The 17,183-nt window shown below is 49.1% G+C and overlaps 1 protein-coding gene across 4 annotated transcripts in view; it reads right to left on the bottom strand.

The window, feature by feature from the left end:
* The window catches only part of LOC140385888 (protein SSXT-like), a 118,258-nt gene that overhangs the window by 69,403 nt on the left and 31,672 nt on the right, over window positions 1-17,183 (bottom strand). For all 4 annotated transcript variants that reach the window (XM_072468502.1, XM_072468504.1, XM_072468505.1 and 1 more), the window contains exon 5: window positions 9,508-9,672. In XM_072468502.1, coding sequence (XP_072324603.1) covers window positions 9,508-9,672 — 165 coding nt within the window. The remainder of the gene's footprint in view (window positions 1-9,507; window positions 9,673-17,183) is intronic.

Genomic DNA, 17,183 nt, shown 5'->3' on the forward strand with positions numbered 1-17,183 from the left:
ACTGGGATGATGCCAATTTTATGAGGCGGATGCTAGGACGCATTCCGGACCTAGAGATGGGAAAGCTGATAATGGGGGGAGATTTTAATACGGTGTTGGAACCAGGGCTGGATAGGTCGAAGTCCAGGACTGGAAGGAGGCCGGCAGCAGCCAAGGTGCTTAAAGATTTTATGGAGCAGATGGGAGGTGTAGACCCGTGGAGATTTAGCAGACCTAGGAGTAAGGAGTTCTCGTTTTTCTCCTATGTCCATAAAGTCTACTCGCGAATAGACTTTTTTGTGCTGGGTAGGGCATTGATCCCGAAGGTGAGGGGAACGGAGTATACGGCTATAGCCATTTCGGATCACGCTCCACACTGGGTGGACTTGGAGATAGGGGAGGAAACAGGAGGGCGCCCACCCTGGAGAATGGACATGGGACTAATGGCAGATGAGGGGGTGTGTCTAAGGGTGAGGGGGTGCATTGAAAAGTACTTGGAACTCAATGATAATGGGGAGGTCCAGGTGGGAGTGGTCTGGGAGGCGTTGAAGGCGGTGGTTAGAGGGGAGCTGATATCAATAAGGGCACATAAAGGGAAGCAGGAGAGTAAGGAACGGGAGCGGTTGCTGCAAGAACTTTTGAGGGTGGACAGACAATATGCGGAAGCACCGGAGGAGGGACTGTACAGGGAAAGGCAAAGGCTACATGTAGAATTTGACTTGCTGACTACAGGCACTGCAGAGGCACAATGGAGGAAGGCACAGGGTGTACAGTACGAATATGGGGAGAAGGCGAGCAGGTTGCTGGCACACCAATTGAGGAAAAGGGGAGCAGCGAGGGAAATAGGGGGAGTGAGGGATGAGGAAGGAGAGATGGAGCGGGGAGCGGAGAGAGTGAATGGAGTGTTCAAGACATTTTATAAAAAATTATATGAAGCTCAACCCCCGGATGGGAGGGGGAGAATGATGGGCTTCTTGGATCGGCTGGAATTTCCCAAGGTGGAAGAGCAGGAAAGGGTGGGACTGGGAGCACAGATCGAGGTAGAAGAAGTGGTGAAAGGAATTAGGAGCATGCAGGCGGGAAAGGCCCCGGGACCGGATGGATTCCCAGTCGAATTCTATAGAAAATATGTGGACTTGCTCGCCCCGGTACTGACGAGGACCTTTAATGAGGCAAAGGAAAGGGGACAACTGCCCCCGACTATGTCTGAAGCAACGATATCGCTTCTCTTAAAGAGGGAAAAGGACCCGCTACATTGCGGGTCCTATAGACCTATTTCCCTCCTAAATGTAGATGCCAAGGTCCTGGCCAAGGTAATGGCAATGAGAATAGTGGAATGTGTCCCGGGGGTGGTCCACGAGGACCAAACTGGGTTTGTGAAGGGGAGACAGCTGAACACGAATATACGGAGGTTGTTAGGGGTAATGATGATGGCCCCACCAGAGGGAGGAACGGAGATAGTAGTGGCGATGGATGCCGAGAAAGTATTTGATAGAGTGGAGTGGGATTATTTGTGGGAGGTGTTGAGGAGATTTGGTTTTGGAGAGGGGTATGTTAGATGGGTGCAGCTGTTGTATAGGGCCCCAGTGGCGAGCGTGGTCACGAATGGACGGGGATCTGCATATTTTCGGCTCCATAGAGGGACAAGGCAGGGATGCCCTCTGTCCCCATTATTGTTTGCACTGGCGATTGAGCCCCTGGCGATAGCGTTGAGGGGTTCCAAGAAGTGGAGGGGAGTACTTAGGGGAGGAGAAGAGCACCGGGTATCTTTGTATGCGGACGATTTGCTACTATACGTGGCGGACCCGGCGGAGGGGATGCCAGAAATAATGCGGATACTTGGGGAGTTTGGGGATTTTTCAGGGTATAAATTGAACATGGGGAAAAGTGAGTTGTTTGTGGTGCATCCAGGGGAGCAGAGTAGAGAAATAGAGGACCTACCGTTGAGGAAGGTAACAAGGGACTTTCGTTACCTGGGGATCCAGATAGCTAAGAATTGGGGCACATTGCATAGGTTAAATTTAACGCGGTTGGTGGAACAGATGGAGGAGGATTTCAAGAGATGGGATATGGTATCCCTGTCAATGGCAGGGAGGGTGCAGGCGGTTAAGATGGTGGTCCTCCCGAGATTCCTCTTTGTGTTTCAGTGCCTCCCGGTGGTGATCACGAAGGCTTTTTTTAAAAGGATTGAAAAGAGCATCATGGGTTTTGTGTGGGCCGGGAAGACCCCGAGAGTGAGGAAGGGATTCTTACAGCGTAGCAGGGATAGGGGGGGGCTGGCACTACCGAGCCTAAGTGAGTATTATTGGGCCGCTAATATTTCAATGGTGAGTAAGTGGATGGGAGAGGAGGAGGGAGCGGCGTGGAAGAGATTAGAGAGGGCGTCCTGTAGGGGGACTAGCCTACAGGCTATGGTGACAGCCCCATTGCCGTTCTCACCGAGGAACTACACCACAAGCCCGGTGGCGGTGGCTACACTGAAGATTTGGGGACAGTGGAGGCGGCATAGGGGAAAGACTGGAGCCTTGGGGGGGGGTCCCCGATAAGAAACAACCATAGGTTTGCCCCGGGGGGAATGGATGGGGGATATGGAATGTGGCAAAGAGCAGGAATAACGCAACTGAAAGATCTGTTTGTGGATGGGAAGTTCGCGAGTCTGGGAGCGCTGACCGAGAAATATGGGTTGCCCCAAGGGAATGCATTCAGGTATATGCAACTGAGGGCTTTTGCGAGGCAACAGGTGAGGGAATTCCCGCAGCTCCCGACACAAGAGGTGCAGGACAGAGTGATCTCAAAGACATGGGTGGGGGATGGTAAGGTGTCAGATATATATAGGGAAATGAGGGACGAAGGGGAGACTATGGTAGATGAACTAAAAGGGAAATGGGAAGAAGAGCTGGGTGAGGAGATCGAGGAGGGGCTGTGGGCAGATGCCCTAAGCAGGGTAAACCCGTCGTCCTCGTGTGCCAGGCTAAGCCTGATTCAGTTTAAGGTATTACACAGGGCACATATGACTGGAGCACGGCTCAGTAAATTTTTTGGGGTGGAGGATAGGTGTGCGAGGTGCTCGAGAAGCCCAGCGAATCATACCCATATGTTTTGGTCATGCCCGGCACTACAGGGGTTTTGGATGGGGGTGACAAAGGTGCTTTCAAAAGTAGTAGGAGTCCGGGTCGAACCAAGCTGGGGGTTGGCTATATTTGGGGTTGCACAAGAGCCGGGAGTGCAGGAGGCGAGAGAGGCCGATGTTTTGGCCTTTGCGTCCCTAGTAGCCCGGCGCAGGATATTGCTAATGTGGAAAGAAGCCAAGTCCCCGGGGGTGGAGACCTGGATAAATGACATGGCAGGGTTTATAAAGCTAGAGCGGATTAAGTTTGTTCTAAGGGGGTCGGCTCAAGGGTTCACCAGGCGGTGGCAACCGTTCATCGAATACCTCGCAGAAAGATAGACGGAATGGGAAAAAGAAGGCAGCAGCAGCAGCCCAGGATCGGGGGAGGAGGAACCAGAAGGACTCTCAGGGTTGTTAATATATACTGTATAATATGTATAGGTCGTTGCTACAGATAATTATATATTGGACTGTTAAATTATATTTTTGGAGAGTGTTACTTGTGCCAAGGCAGTTGCCAATTAGGGCTAGTTTTCATTTTTGTTATTTATTATTTATTCATTTTTTGTTTATAAAATAGGTCATTGTTATTTGTGTTGTTATAATATTGTGTAAAGGATGCACAATGTACTGTGTTGGTTGACCAAAAATTTTCAATAAAATATTTAATTAAAATTTTTTTTAAAAATGTTAAAATGATAAATGCCTCAATAAAATATTTTCTAAAAAAACCAGAAGAATCCATGGTGTTGGGGATAATATATTAATATGTATGGAGGATTGACTAACTGATAGAAGACAGAGTTGGGATGGCACCCTGTAACTAGATACAGGTAGAACAAAAATAGAGGTTCGGCTGAAGGAATATGAACAGCTCGGGGCTAAATTAACAAGCAGCACCAAAAAAGGTAATAATCCCCGGATTACTACCTGACGCACGGGGTCAATAAGATTAGAGGTTAATGCGCGGCTCAAAGGTCGGTGTGGGAGGAATGGGTTTGAATTCATGGCACATCGGCACCAGCACCGGGGAAGGAGGCAGCTGTTCCGCTGGGACGGTCTTCACCCGAATCAAGCTGGGATCAGCGTCCTGACGAATTGCAGAATGAGGGTTGAAGATAGGGCTTTAAACTAAATAGTGGGAGGGGGGTTCAGTTGTGTGGAGAATTAGAAAATCGAAGTTAAAAGGAAAAGGTAGAAAATGACGAGGACGTTAAACAGTTAAAGGGGCCGAGGTGCTCAGCAGAGTTTAGTAAAGTTTCCAGACCACGTAATAGAAAGGATAGAAGGTGGCAGGAATCTAAATTCAGGCAGAGCAAAAAAGGGGACAACTGTGAGAAGGGAGGCAGACAACGCGGGGCTGAGGGCGTTGTTCCTAAATGCGCGCTGTATACGGAACAAACGAGCTTGTTGCGCACATTGAAATTGGCCGGTCCGATGTTGTGGGCATCACAGAGACGTGGCTGCAAGGGGATCAGGGCTGGGATCCAAATAAACACGGATATGTGTCCTATCGAAAGGCCAGGCAGATGGGCAAAGGGGGCGGGGGTGCCTTCCGAGTAAGAAATGAACTTAAATCAATAACAAGAAGCGATATAGGGTCGGAAGGCGTAGAATCTGCGGGTAGAATTGAGGAATCGCAAAGGTAAAAAGACCCTGATGGGAGTTATGTGCAGGCCCCAGGCGATAGTCAGGATGTGGGGCAGAAAATAAATCAGGAGATAGAAAAGGCATGTAAAAAAAGGCAATATTACAATAATCATGGGGGACTTCAATATGCAGCTGGACTGGGAAAATCAGGTTGGTAGTGGATCCCAAGAAAAGGAATTTGTGGAATGTCCAAGAGATGGTTTTTTGGAGCAGCTTGTGACAGAGCCTATTAGGGAACAGGCAATTCTTGATCTGGTGATGTGTAATGAGGCAGACTTGATTAGGGAACTTAAGGTGAAGGAACCCTTAGGGAGCAGTGACCACAATATGATAGAATTTACCCTGCAGTTTGAGAGGGAGAAGCTGCAATCAGATGTAACGGTATTACAATTAAATAAGGGTAACTACAAAGACATGAGGGAGGAGCTGGCCAGAGTTGATTGGAGGAGGAGCCCAGCAGGGAAGACAGTGGAACAGCAATGGCAGGGGTTTTGGGGGACTCTGTGGGAGGGACAAAAGAAATTCATCCCAAGGAGGAGGAAACATGCTAAGGGAGGACGAGGCATCCATGGCTGACTAAAAGCAAAAGCATACAAAATGGCGAGGATTGGTGGGAAGCCAGAGGATTGGGAAGCCTTTAAAAGCGAGCAGAGGACAACTAAAAAAGCAATAAGGGGGGAGAAGATGAAATAGGAGTGCAAGCTAGCTAGTAATATAAAAGAAGATAGGAAGAGTTTTTTTCAATATAAAGGTAAGAGAGAGGCAAAAATAGATATTGCACGACTGGAAAATGTGGCTGGAAAAGTAATAATGGGAATCAAAGAAATGGCAGAGGAACTGAATAGTTACTTTGCATCAGTCTTCACGGTGGAAGACACCAGTGGGATGCCAGAGCTCCCGGAGAACCAGGGGGCAGAGGTGTGTGCAGTGACCATTACTAAGGAGAAGGTTCTGGGGAAACTGAAAGGTCTGAAGGTGGATAAGTCACCTGGAGCGGATGGACTACACCCCAGGGTTCTGAAGGAGATAGCTGAGGAGATTGTGGAGGCATTGGCGATGATCTTTCAGGAATCACTGGAGGCAGGAAGGGTCCCAGAGGACTGGAAAGTGACTATTGCAACACCACTGTTTAAGAAGGGAGGGAGGCAGAAGACAGGAAATTATAGGCCAGTTAGTCTGATGTCAATTGTTGGTAAGCTTTTAGAATCTATTATTAAGGATGAAATTGCGGAGTACTTAGAAGTGCATGATAAAATAGGACTGAGTCAGCACGGCTTCGTCAAGACGAGGTCATACCTGACAAATCGTTTAGAATTCTTTGAGGAGGTAACAAGAAAGTTAGACAAAGGAGAACCAGTGGATGTGATCCACTTAGATTTCCAGAAGGCCTTTGACAAGATGTCATACAGGACGCTGCTAAATAAGAGCCCATGGTGTTAGGGGCAAGGTACTGGCATGGATAGAGGATTGGCTGACTGGCAGAAGGCAGAGAATGGGGATAAAGGGGTCCTTTTCAGGATGGTAGCCGGTGACTAGTGGTGTTCCGCAGGGGTCAGTGTTGGGACCACAGCTATTCACGATATATATTAATGATCTGGAAAAAGAAACTGAGGGCATTGGTGCTAAGTTTGCAGATGATACAAAGATATGCAGAGGGACAGGTAGTATTGAGGAAGTAGGGGGGCTGTAGAAGGACTTGGACAGGCTAGGAGAGTGGGCAAAGTGGCAGATGGTAAAGTTATGCACTTTGGTAGGAAGAATAGAGGCAGAGACTGTTTTCTAAATGGGAAAGGCTTCGGAAATCTGAAGCACAAAGGGACTTGGGAGCCTAGTTCAGAATTCTCTTAAGGTTAATTTGCAGGTTCAGTCAGCAGTTAGGAAGGCAAAGTGGGACAGATGGTGGCACAGTGGTTAGCACTGCTGCATCACGGCGTCGAGGACCCACGCTCAATTGTCCCTTGATAGGAAAAAAAAAAGAATTGGGGATTTTAAATTTTCTTTATAAAAGGAAGGCAAATGCAATGTTAGCATTCATGTCACGAGGGCTAGAATACAAGTCCAGGGATGTACTTCTAAGGCTGTACAAGGCTCTGGTCAGACCCCGTTTGGAGCATGGTGACCAGTTTTGGGCCCCGTATCTCAGGAAGGATGTGCTGGTCTTGGAAAGGGTCCAGAGGAGGTTGACAAGAATGATCCCTGGAATGAAGAACTTGTCGTATGAGGAACGGTTGAGGACTCTGGGTCTGTACTCGTTGGAGTTTAGAAGGATGATGGGGGATCTTATTGAACCTTACAGGATACTGTGAGGCCTGGATAAGACTGATGGGTGGCACGGTAGCACAGTGGTTAGTACTGTTGCTTCACAGCTCCGGGGTCCCAGGTTCGATTCCTGGCTTGGGTCACTGTCTGTGCGGAGTCTGCCCGTTCTCCCCGTGTCTGCGTGGGTTTCCTCCAGGTGCTCCGGTTTCCTCCCACAGTCTAAAGATGTGCAGGTTAGGTGGATTGGCCATGCTAAATTTCCCTTCGGTTCGGTGGGGTTACTGGGACAGGGTGGAGGTGTGGGCTTAAGTGGGGTGCTCCTTCCAAAGCCAGTGCAAACTCAATGGGCCGAATGGCCTCCTTCTGCACTGTAAATTCTATGAACCTGGAGAGGATGCTTCCACAAGTGGGAAAAACTAGACTGAAGGGATCATCCTTTAAAACAGAGATAAGGAAGAATTTCTTCAGCCAGAGGGTGGTGAATATGTGGATCTCTTTGCCGCAGAAGGCTGTGGAGGCCAATTCACTGAGTGTCTTTAAGATAGAGATTGATAGGTTCTTGGTTAATAAGGGGATCAGGGGTTATGGGGAGAAGGCAGGAGAATGGGGGTGAGAAACATATCAGCCATAATTGAATGGCGGAGCAGACTCGATGGGCCGAATGGCCTAATTCTGGTCCAATGTCTTGTGGTGACAAGGATCAGTGCTGGGGGCACAATTATTTACCATATATATTAATCACTGAATGCACTATTGCCAAGTTTGTGGGCGACACAAAAATCGATGGTAAAGGAAGTGGCAAGGATACAGAGAGATGTAGATAGGTTAGGGGAGTGGGCAAAAACGTGGCAGAGGAGGAATAAAATGCAGGAAGTTATGCACTTTGGTAGGAAGAATAAAGGAGCTGAATATTATTTAAATGGAGAGAGACGGCAGAAAGCTACAGCTCAGAGGGATTTGGGGGTCCTCGTGTATAAATCACAAATAGGTAACATGCAAGTTCAGCAGGTCATTGGGAAGGGAAATGGAATGTTGGCCTTTATATTTCAACGGGAATGGAGTTTAAAAATAGGGAAGGCCTGCTAAAACTAAACAAGGCATTAGTTAGACCACATCTGGAATTCTGTCAACAGCTTTGGACCCCTCATCTAAGAAAAGATATCCTGGCATTGGAGGCAGTGCAGAGAAGGTTCACTCGGTTGATCCCGGGTAGGGAGGGATTTTCTCATGAGGAGAGGTTGATTAGGTTGGGTCTGTACACAGTGGAGTTTAGCAGAATGAGAGGCGACCTTATTGAGACATATCGGATTCTCAGGCGGTTTGACAGGGTCGATGCTGAGAGGATGTTTCCTCTTGTGGGAGAGTCTGGGCCCAGAGGGCAGAATCTCAGAGTAAGGGGGTCACCCATTGAAGACAGGGATGAGGAGGAATTTCTTCTCTCAGAGGGGAGTGAATCAATGGAATTCTTCACCACAGAGAGCTGTAGAGGCTGGGGCGTTAAGTATGGCTGAGAGTTTTAATCGGTGAGGGAATCGAGCGTTATGGGGATAAGGCGGGAAAGTGGAGTTGAGGATTATACCAGATCAGCCATGATCTCATTGAATGGCGGAGCAGACTCGATGGGCCACTTCTGATTCTATGTCCCATGGTCATCACCACATAAACGCACCCACTCACAGTGGGAGAGAGTGAGCGGGTGAGCATCTCAAGACTGGAGCGGGAGCCGCACACGCAAACACTCCAACCCTCTCACACCTGTCACTTTTATTGCTTACTCGTTTTTTTTAAACTTAGCAATTTATTGCTGTGGCTTTGCTTTACTCCTGCTCAGGAACAGTTTCTTATCTCAACACCTCAGCTTTTTATTTCCCCATATAATCGCCGTGCCGACACTTAATTGACCAAAACGTGCTCACCAGCCCCTCGAGTGAGGAAAGAAAACGGTAAATGTGCCCCTGTGAGCGAAAAGCCTGACCCTTACTATTCACCTCGACCACTGGGTGTGGTAGTCACTTCCACATTGCCACCAACCTCCGGGTAAAGAAGTTTCTCCTGAATTCCCCACTGGATTTGTTTCGGAGACGCGGATTGGCATACTTAAAACAGAAACGAAGCCCCATATTCCACGATTAAAACGGCCCGGGTGTCGTAAATAATGATAGAGGCAGGTTAAACGTTCATCGGCGACATCACCAAAGCCCTGATGTGACTGACGAAGGAAAAAGGTTTCAACACCCCCACCTTTCACGATCGTAAACAGGATTCCACACAACTGCTGTAACCGCGAAGTCACACTTGGTGTGGAAAAGTGCAAAACCATCACTCCAGAGGTAATTACCCACCGGATGTCAAGAAACACTTCACATAATGCATTTGCACAATTAATTAATCATTCAATAATAGACAGGCCCACGAGCACAGGCGCACCCGTCCACGGGCACACACATAAATCTGTTGGAACAGACTGAAGTTGATTACTGGCCACACAGCTGCACCCTCATTGAACTCACCTTGCTGAGCGGATCTGTACGGAGGCATCGGTCTCTGTCCCATCATGTGATTTGCTTGGCTAACTGGGTTCATCATGCCCATGGGGGGCTGGTTTGGATAATGCTGGCCCCCTCCCTGGGGCATATTGTACTGCGAGGCAGACGCCTGCTGATGCATCATGGGGCCTGGAGGAAAGTAGAGATAGTTTGTCATGCCCTACAATCTTACAGCACAGAAGGAGGCAGACATTCGGCCCTCTGGACCCATGCTAGCTCTTTTGCGAAAGAGCCATCCGCTGAGCCCCGCTCCCCACACACTGTCCCCCCATTGAAAATCGCTTATTGTCACGAGTAGGCTTCAAATGAAGTTACTGTGAAAAGCCCCTAGTCGCCACATTCCGGCCCCTGTTCGGGGAGGCTGGTACGGGAATTGAACCGTGCTGCTGGCCTGCCTCGGTCTGCTTTCAAAGCCAGCGATTTAGCCCTGTGCTAAACCAGCCCCTAAACCAGCGCTGCAAACCACCGGGAATCTGTTGTGCAAGAACAGGCCATTTAGCCCAACTGGTCCAGACTGGTGTTCCGCTCTTCAGGGGCCTCCTCCCACCCGTCTTCATCTTCCCCTAACAGAATGTCTCTGACTCCATTCGTCCCCGTGTTCTTATCCCGCTTCCCTCAAGAACACAGAACAAAATAAGAGCAGGAGAAGGCCATTCGACCCGTCGAACCTGCTTTGCTATTCATTATCATGGCTGATCATCCAACTCAGTAACCTGTTCCCGCCATTCTCCCCTCCACCGTTATCCTTTGATTCCTCTAGCCCCAAGAGCTAACCTAACTCCGTCTTGAAGAGGTACAATGTTTTGGCCTCAACTACTTTGTGGCAGCAAATTCCACAGGCTCAACACACTCTGGGTAAAAAAAAGTTCCTCCCCCATCCCAATCCCAAATGGCCCACCCCGTATCCTTACTCTATGACCCCTGTTTCTGGACTCCCCACCATCGGGAACATCCTTCCTGCATCTTACCGGTACAGTCCTGTTAGAATTTTATAGATTTTCTACGAGAACTCCAGTGAATACAATCCTAACCGTTTCAATCTCTCCTCGTACATCAGTCCCGCCATCCCTGGAATCAGTCTGGTAAACCTTCACCGCACTTCCTCTATCGCTAGAACATCCTTCCTCACTTAAGGAGACCAAAACTGCCCACACTATTCCTAGTGTGGCATCATAGAATTTACAGTGCAGAAGGAGGCCATTCGGCCCATCGAGTCTGCACCGGCTCTTGGAAAGAGCACCCTACCCAAGGTCAACACCTTCACCCTCTCCCCATAAACCAGTAACCCCACCCAACACTAAGGGCAATTTTGGACACTAAGGGTAATTTATCATGGCCAATCCACCTAACCTGCACATCTTTGGACTGTGGGAGGAAACCGGAGCACCCGGAGGAAACCCACGCACACACGGGGAGGATGTGCAGACTCCACACAGACAGTGACCCAAGCCGGAATCGAACATGGGACCCTGGAGCTGTGAAGCAATTGTGCTATCCACAATGCTACCGTGCTGCCCCCTCACCAAGGCCATAACTGTAGCAAGACATCCCTGCTCCTGTACTCGAATCCCCTCGCAATGAAGGCCAACGTACCATTAGCCTTCTTTACCGCCTGCTGCACCTGCATGCTTACCTTCAGCGGCTGGTGTATGAGGACACCCAGGTCCCGCTGCAAACTCCCTCCCCTAATTTATGGCCATTCTGATAATAATCTCCCTTCCTGTTTTTGCTACCAAAGTGGATAACCTCACATTGATCCACATTAGACTGCATCTGCCATGCATTTGCCCAATTTGTCCAAATCACATTGAACGATCTCTGCATCCTCCTCACAGCTCACCCTCCCACCCCTATTTCTGTCATCTGCAATTTTGTAGATACTACATTTAGCTCCCTCATCTAAATCGTTAATATATATTGTGAACAGCTGGGGTCCCAAGACCGATCCCTGAGGTACCCCACTAGTCACTGCCTGCCATTTGGAAAAAGGCCCGTTTATTCCCTCTTTGCCTCCTGTCTGTTGACCAGTTTTCTCTCCATCTCACTACACCACCCCCAATCCCATGTGCTTCAATTTTACACACTCCTCTCTTTGTCAAAAACCTTCTGAAAGTACAAATATACCACATCCACTGGGTCCCCCTAGTCAAGACTGCGAGTTACAGCCTCAAAACATTCCAGTAGATTTGTCAAGCATGATTTCCCCTCCATTATTCCATGCTGACTCTATCGGATGCTGCCGGCGTTCTCCAATCGCTCGGCTACTGAAAGCATTTATGTAGTGTTCACCTCAACAACGGCTTGTAGATAAAAACATCAAGGGGTATGTGGGGAGAGTGCGAGTATGGCGTTCGTGATAGAGGATCATCCACGATCATATTGAATGGCAGGGTCCTACTGGCCTGCTCCTGCTTCCTATGTCTCTACTTCCTCCCCCGTGTCTGCGTGGGTTTCCTCCCACAGTCCAAAGGCGTGCAGGTTGGACAGGGTTACGGGGATAGGGCAGGAGAGCGGGCCTCGGTGGAGTGCTCGTTCAGAGGGTTGGTGCAGACTTGATGGGCCGAATGGCCTCCTTCTTCACTGCAGGGTTTCTGCGGTTCTATTGAATTCCCCATTAGATTTGTCAATTTTCTTTTTCTTCACCGAGCAGATTCGATGGGCCGAATGGCCCGATTCTGCTCCCATGAACTTGATTCATCTCATTCCGTTTTGAAGGTTCCTGTTCACTTCCACCGCCCTTTCAGGCAGCACCTTCCAGGTCACAAGAACTTGGCTCCGCAAAATTGTACAAAGCAACAAATAAAGCAGAGAGCACTCCAGGTGATTCAGGGAAGAAAATCCAACACTCAGGATCTCAGGATAGAATGATCAAGTGCGAGAGGGGAGAGTAGAATCGTAGTGCTATTTCCAGATAATTATTCCAGAGGCCTGGACTAAATATCCAAGGACACGGGTTCATTCCCACCGCAGCAGTTGGAGGAAGGCCAATTCACTTCATTAACTGCAAAGAGACATTGATAGGATGCAGAGCTGGCCCGACAAGTGGCAGATGGAGTTTAACCCTGATAAGTGCGAGGTGATTCATTTTGGTAGGACAAATTTGAATGCGGATTACAGGGTCAACGGCAGGGTTCTGAGGAATGTGGAGGAACAGAGATCTTGGGGTTCATGTCCACAGATCTCTGAAGGTTGCCACTCAAGTGGATAGAGCCGTGAAGAAGGCTTATAGTGTGTTAGCGTTTATTAACAGGGGGCTTGAGTTTAAGAGCCGCGGGGTTATGCTGCAACTGTACATGACCCTGGTGAGACCACATTTGGAGTATTGTGTGCAGTTCTGATCACCTCATTATAGGAAGGATGTGGAAGCATTGGAAAGGGTACAAAGGAGATTTGCCAGGATGCTGCCTGGTTTGGAGGATAGGTATTATGAGGAAAGGTTGAGGGAGCTAGGGCTTTTCTCATTGGAGCGAAGGAGGAGAGGTGACTTAATAGAGGTTTATAAGATGATGAGGGGGATAGATAGAGTGGACATTCAGAGATTATTTCCTCGGGTGGATGTAGCTGTTACAAGGGGGCATAACTATACGGTTCAGGGTGGGAGATATAGGAGGGATGTCCGAGGTAGGTTCTTTACTCAGAGAGTGGTTAGGGTGTGGAATGGACTGCCTGCTGTGATAGTGGAGTCGGACACTTTCGGAACTTTCAAGCGGTTATTGGATAGGCACATGGAGCACACCAGAATGACAGGGAGTGGGATAGCTTGATCTTGGTATCGGAGAAAGCTCGGCACAACATCGAGGGCCGAAGGGCCTGTTCTGTGCTGTTCTATGTTCGAATTCAATTCGAATTTTAAAAACTGCCCTCAAGTGATCGTGGTCAGGAAACGGTTGTTGATTGTTTTAAACACCTGGTTGTTCACTAATTAGGGAAGGAAATCTGCCATCTTTATCCGGTCTGGCCCACACGTGACTCCAGACCCACAGCCGTGTGGTTGACTTGTAAATGCCTTCTGGAAGGCCGAGCGAGACCCTTAGTTCAAGGACAGTTAGGGATGGGCAATAAATGCTGGTCCAGACAGCGACTCCCACCAATAAAAGAAAAGAAACACACAAAAAAAGGAAGCCATTCAGCCCATCGCGCCTTTGGGAGGTCTCTGCAATTAGGCCCAGTCCCTGCTTCCCGTTCCTCATCGCCCTGTCAGCACAACCCCCTCATCCAATTCACAAAACCACAGGGTTTTTACAGGTCGGAATTCGGCCCATCCTATCGGTACTGGCCCGCTGAAGGGGCAATTCGCCTTGTGCGCCCCCCCCCCCCTCCCGCCTTCTCCCTGTAACTTGCTCTTCAGATAATAATCGAATTCTCACTCGAACGTCTCGACTGGACTCGCTTCCACCACACGATTGAACCAACTTCTTGCACATCACAACAGCCCAAACTTTTCCTCCAGTCACCTCTGGTTCTTTTGACCATTTAGTCTCTCCCATCCATAGGAATGGTGCGGAGATGCCAGCGTTGGACTGGGGTGAGCACGGCAAGAAGTCTTACAACAAGGTTAAAGTCCAACAGGTTTGTTTCAAATCACTAGCTTTCGGAGCACTGCTCCTGAAGGAGCAAGTGATTGGAAACAAACCGGTTTCCAACATTTTCTGTTTTAATCTATAGGACCCCCTTCCTTCAAAATAATGCCATGGGATCTTTTACTCCATGGAGGCAGTCGGCACACGGTACCACCAACAATGCAGCACTCCGCACTCCACGCACAGGAACAGCAGCCTGAGAGTTGTTCCCAAATAACAACCCATGACCGTCTGACCTCAGCTTAATTGAATGAAATGAAAATCGCTTATTGTCACGAGTAGGCTTCAATGAAGTTACTGTGAAAAGCCCCTAGTCGCCACATTCCGGCGCCTGTTCGGGGAGGCTGGTACGGGAATTGAACCGTGCTGCTGGCCTGCCCTGGTCTGCTTTCAAAGCCAGCGATTTAGCCCAGTGAGCTAAACCAATTGCTGGTGAAACCCTCAATTCCTTCCTTGCTGTTGTTAACATACCGACTTATTCCCATGCTGTCTGAGTCCTGATTTACACCACAGTGTGATTACCCATCTAGATTGGTCCCCATCCACCAACACACTGATTTTAAAATTCATACAAACATACGAATTAGGGGTGGAAGTAGGCCACGAGCTCCCTTGGGATCTACTGTCCCATTCATAGAATTAGAATTTACAGTGAAGAGGCCATTCGGCCCATCGAGTCTGCACCGGCTCTTTGAAAGAGCACCCCACCCAAGCCCACATCTCCACCCTATCCCCTTAACCCAGTAACCCCACCCAACACCAAGGGCAATTTTGAGCACCAAGGGCAATTTATCATGGCCAATCCACCTAACCTGCACATCTTTGGACTGTGGGAGGAACCAGAGCACCCGGAGGAAACCCACGCAGGCACGGGGAGGACGCGCAGACTCCGCACAGACAGTGACCCAAGCCGGGAATCGAACCTGGGACCCTGGAGCTATGAAGCAACTGTGCTAACCACCATGCTACCGTGCTAACCGTTGAATAAGATCATGGCTGATCTGGCTGTTCGCTCCACTGCACATTCTTTGTACAATCTTTCATAGATTATCATAGAATTTACAGTGCAGAAGGAGGCCATTCGGCCCATCGAGTCTGCACCGGCCCTTGGAAAGAGCACCCCACTTGAGTCCATGCCTCCACCCTATCCCTGCAACCCAGTCACCCCTCCTAACCTTTTTTGACACTAAGGGCAATTTAGCATGGCCAATCCACCTAACCTGCACATCTTTGGACTGTGGGAGGAAACCGGAGCGCCCGGAGGAAACCCACGCAGACACGGGGGGACCGTGCAGACTCACCACAGACAGTGACCCAAGCCGGGAATCGAACCTGGGACCCTGGCGCCGTGAAGCAACTGTGCTAGCCACTGTGCTACCATGCTGCCCCCATCTACACACCTGGTCACCTCTTCGAAAAATTCAATCAAGTTGGTCAGGCATGGCCTCCCCTTAACAAAACCATGCTGACGGTTATGATTAATCCCTGTCTCACCAAATGCAGATTAATTCTGTCTCTCAGAATTGCTTCCTATAGCTTCCCCACCACTGCGGTTAGACTGACTGGCCTGTAGCTTCCTGGTTTATCCCTTCTCGAATAATGGTACCACATTGGCTATCCTCCAGTCCCCCGTGCCGGAAGACTGGAGGATAGCCAATGTGGTACCAATGTGGCCAGAGAGGAATTGAAAATTATTGCCAGCACCCCTGATATTTCCTCCCTTGCCTCACTCAACAGCCTGGGATATATTTCATCTGGCCCTGGAGATTTGTCTACTTTTAAACCTGCCAGGCCAGTCAGAACCTACTCTCTGTCTGTGTTAATCTCTTTAATTTTATCACAGTCCTTCCCCCTGATTTCTATATCCACACTGTCCCTCTCACGAGTGAGCACTGACAGACATTATTCATTTAGAACCCTACCGACATCCTCCGGCTCCACACACAATTACACGGTGGTTCCATAGCTTTCCCTAGCTATCCATTGTACATGCAAAACAAGTTAGGATTTTCCTTTAGTTTACCTGCCAGTATCCCTTCATGTCCCTTTTTTTAATTCTAATTTCCTTTAAAAAAAATTTTATTTTTTTAAAAATTTTTTTAAATTTAGGGTACCCAATTCTATTTTTTTCTCCAATTAAGGGGCAATTTAGCGTGGCCAATCCACCTACACTGCACATCTTTGGGTTGTGGGGGCGAGACCCACGCAGACATGGGGAGAATGTGCAAACTCCACACGGACAGTGACCCGAGCCGGGATCGAACCCGGGACCTCGGCACCGTGAGGCAGCAGTGCTAACCACTGCGCCACCGTGCCGCCCCTCCTAATTTCCATTTGAAGTTCCCTTTTGCACATTCTATAAGCCTCAAGGGCTTCTGCTGTTTTGAGCCCTTGATATCTGCCTTAAACCTCCCCCTTTCTCCTGATCCAATGCTTTATATCCCAAAATATCCAGGATTCACTGGATTTGCTGGTCACACTCTTTTTCTTGATTGGAACATGTTGGTCCTGTCCTCTCCCTACTTTCTTCCTGAATGCATCCCACTGTTCTGCCGCAAGTGTCTGCTCCCAGTCCACAGTCCACTTCGCCCAAATCATCTCTTTTTAAAAATAAATTTAGAGTACCCAATTCATTTTTTCCAATTAAGGCGGAATTTAGCGTGGCCAATCCACCTACCCGGCACATCTTTGGGTTGTGGGGGTGAAACCCACGCAGATACGGGGAGAATGTGCAAACTCCACACGGACAGTGACCCAGAGCCGGGATCGAACCCGGGACCTCGGCGCCGTGAGGCAGCAGGGCTAATCCACTGCCCCACTGTGGTGCCCTGCCCAAATCGTATCTGAACTTATTAAAATCGGCCTTGCCCCGGTCTAGAACTTGGAACCCGCGGCAGCCCGTGTGGGGTAGGTATACCCACAGTGCTGTTAGGGAGGGAGTTCCATGATTTTGACCCAGTGGCAGTGAAGGAACGGCCGATAAATTTCCAAGCCATGGGCCTGTTCACATCCCTCGCTGGCCTCCCGCCTCCCCATCGCTGGGATCAGCACGCCCCACAG

The sequence above is a fragment of the Scyliorhinus torazame genome, chromosome 11, assembly GCF_047496885.1.
Source record: "Scyliorhinus torazame isolate Kashiwa2021f chromosome 11, sScyTor2.1, whole genome shotgun sequence".
Classification (NCBI taxonomy): domain Eukaryota; kingdom Metazoa; phylum Chordata; class Chondrichthyes; order Carcharhiniformes; family Scyliorhinidae; genus Scyliorhinus; species Scyliorhinus torazame.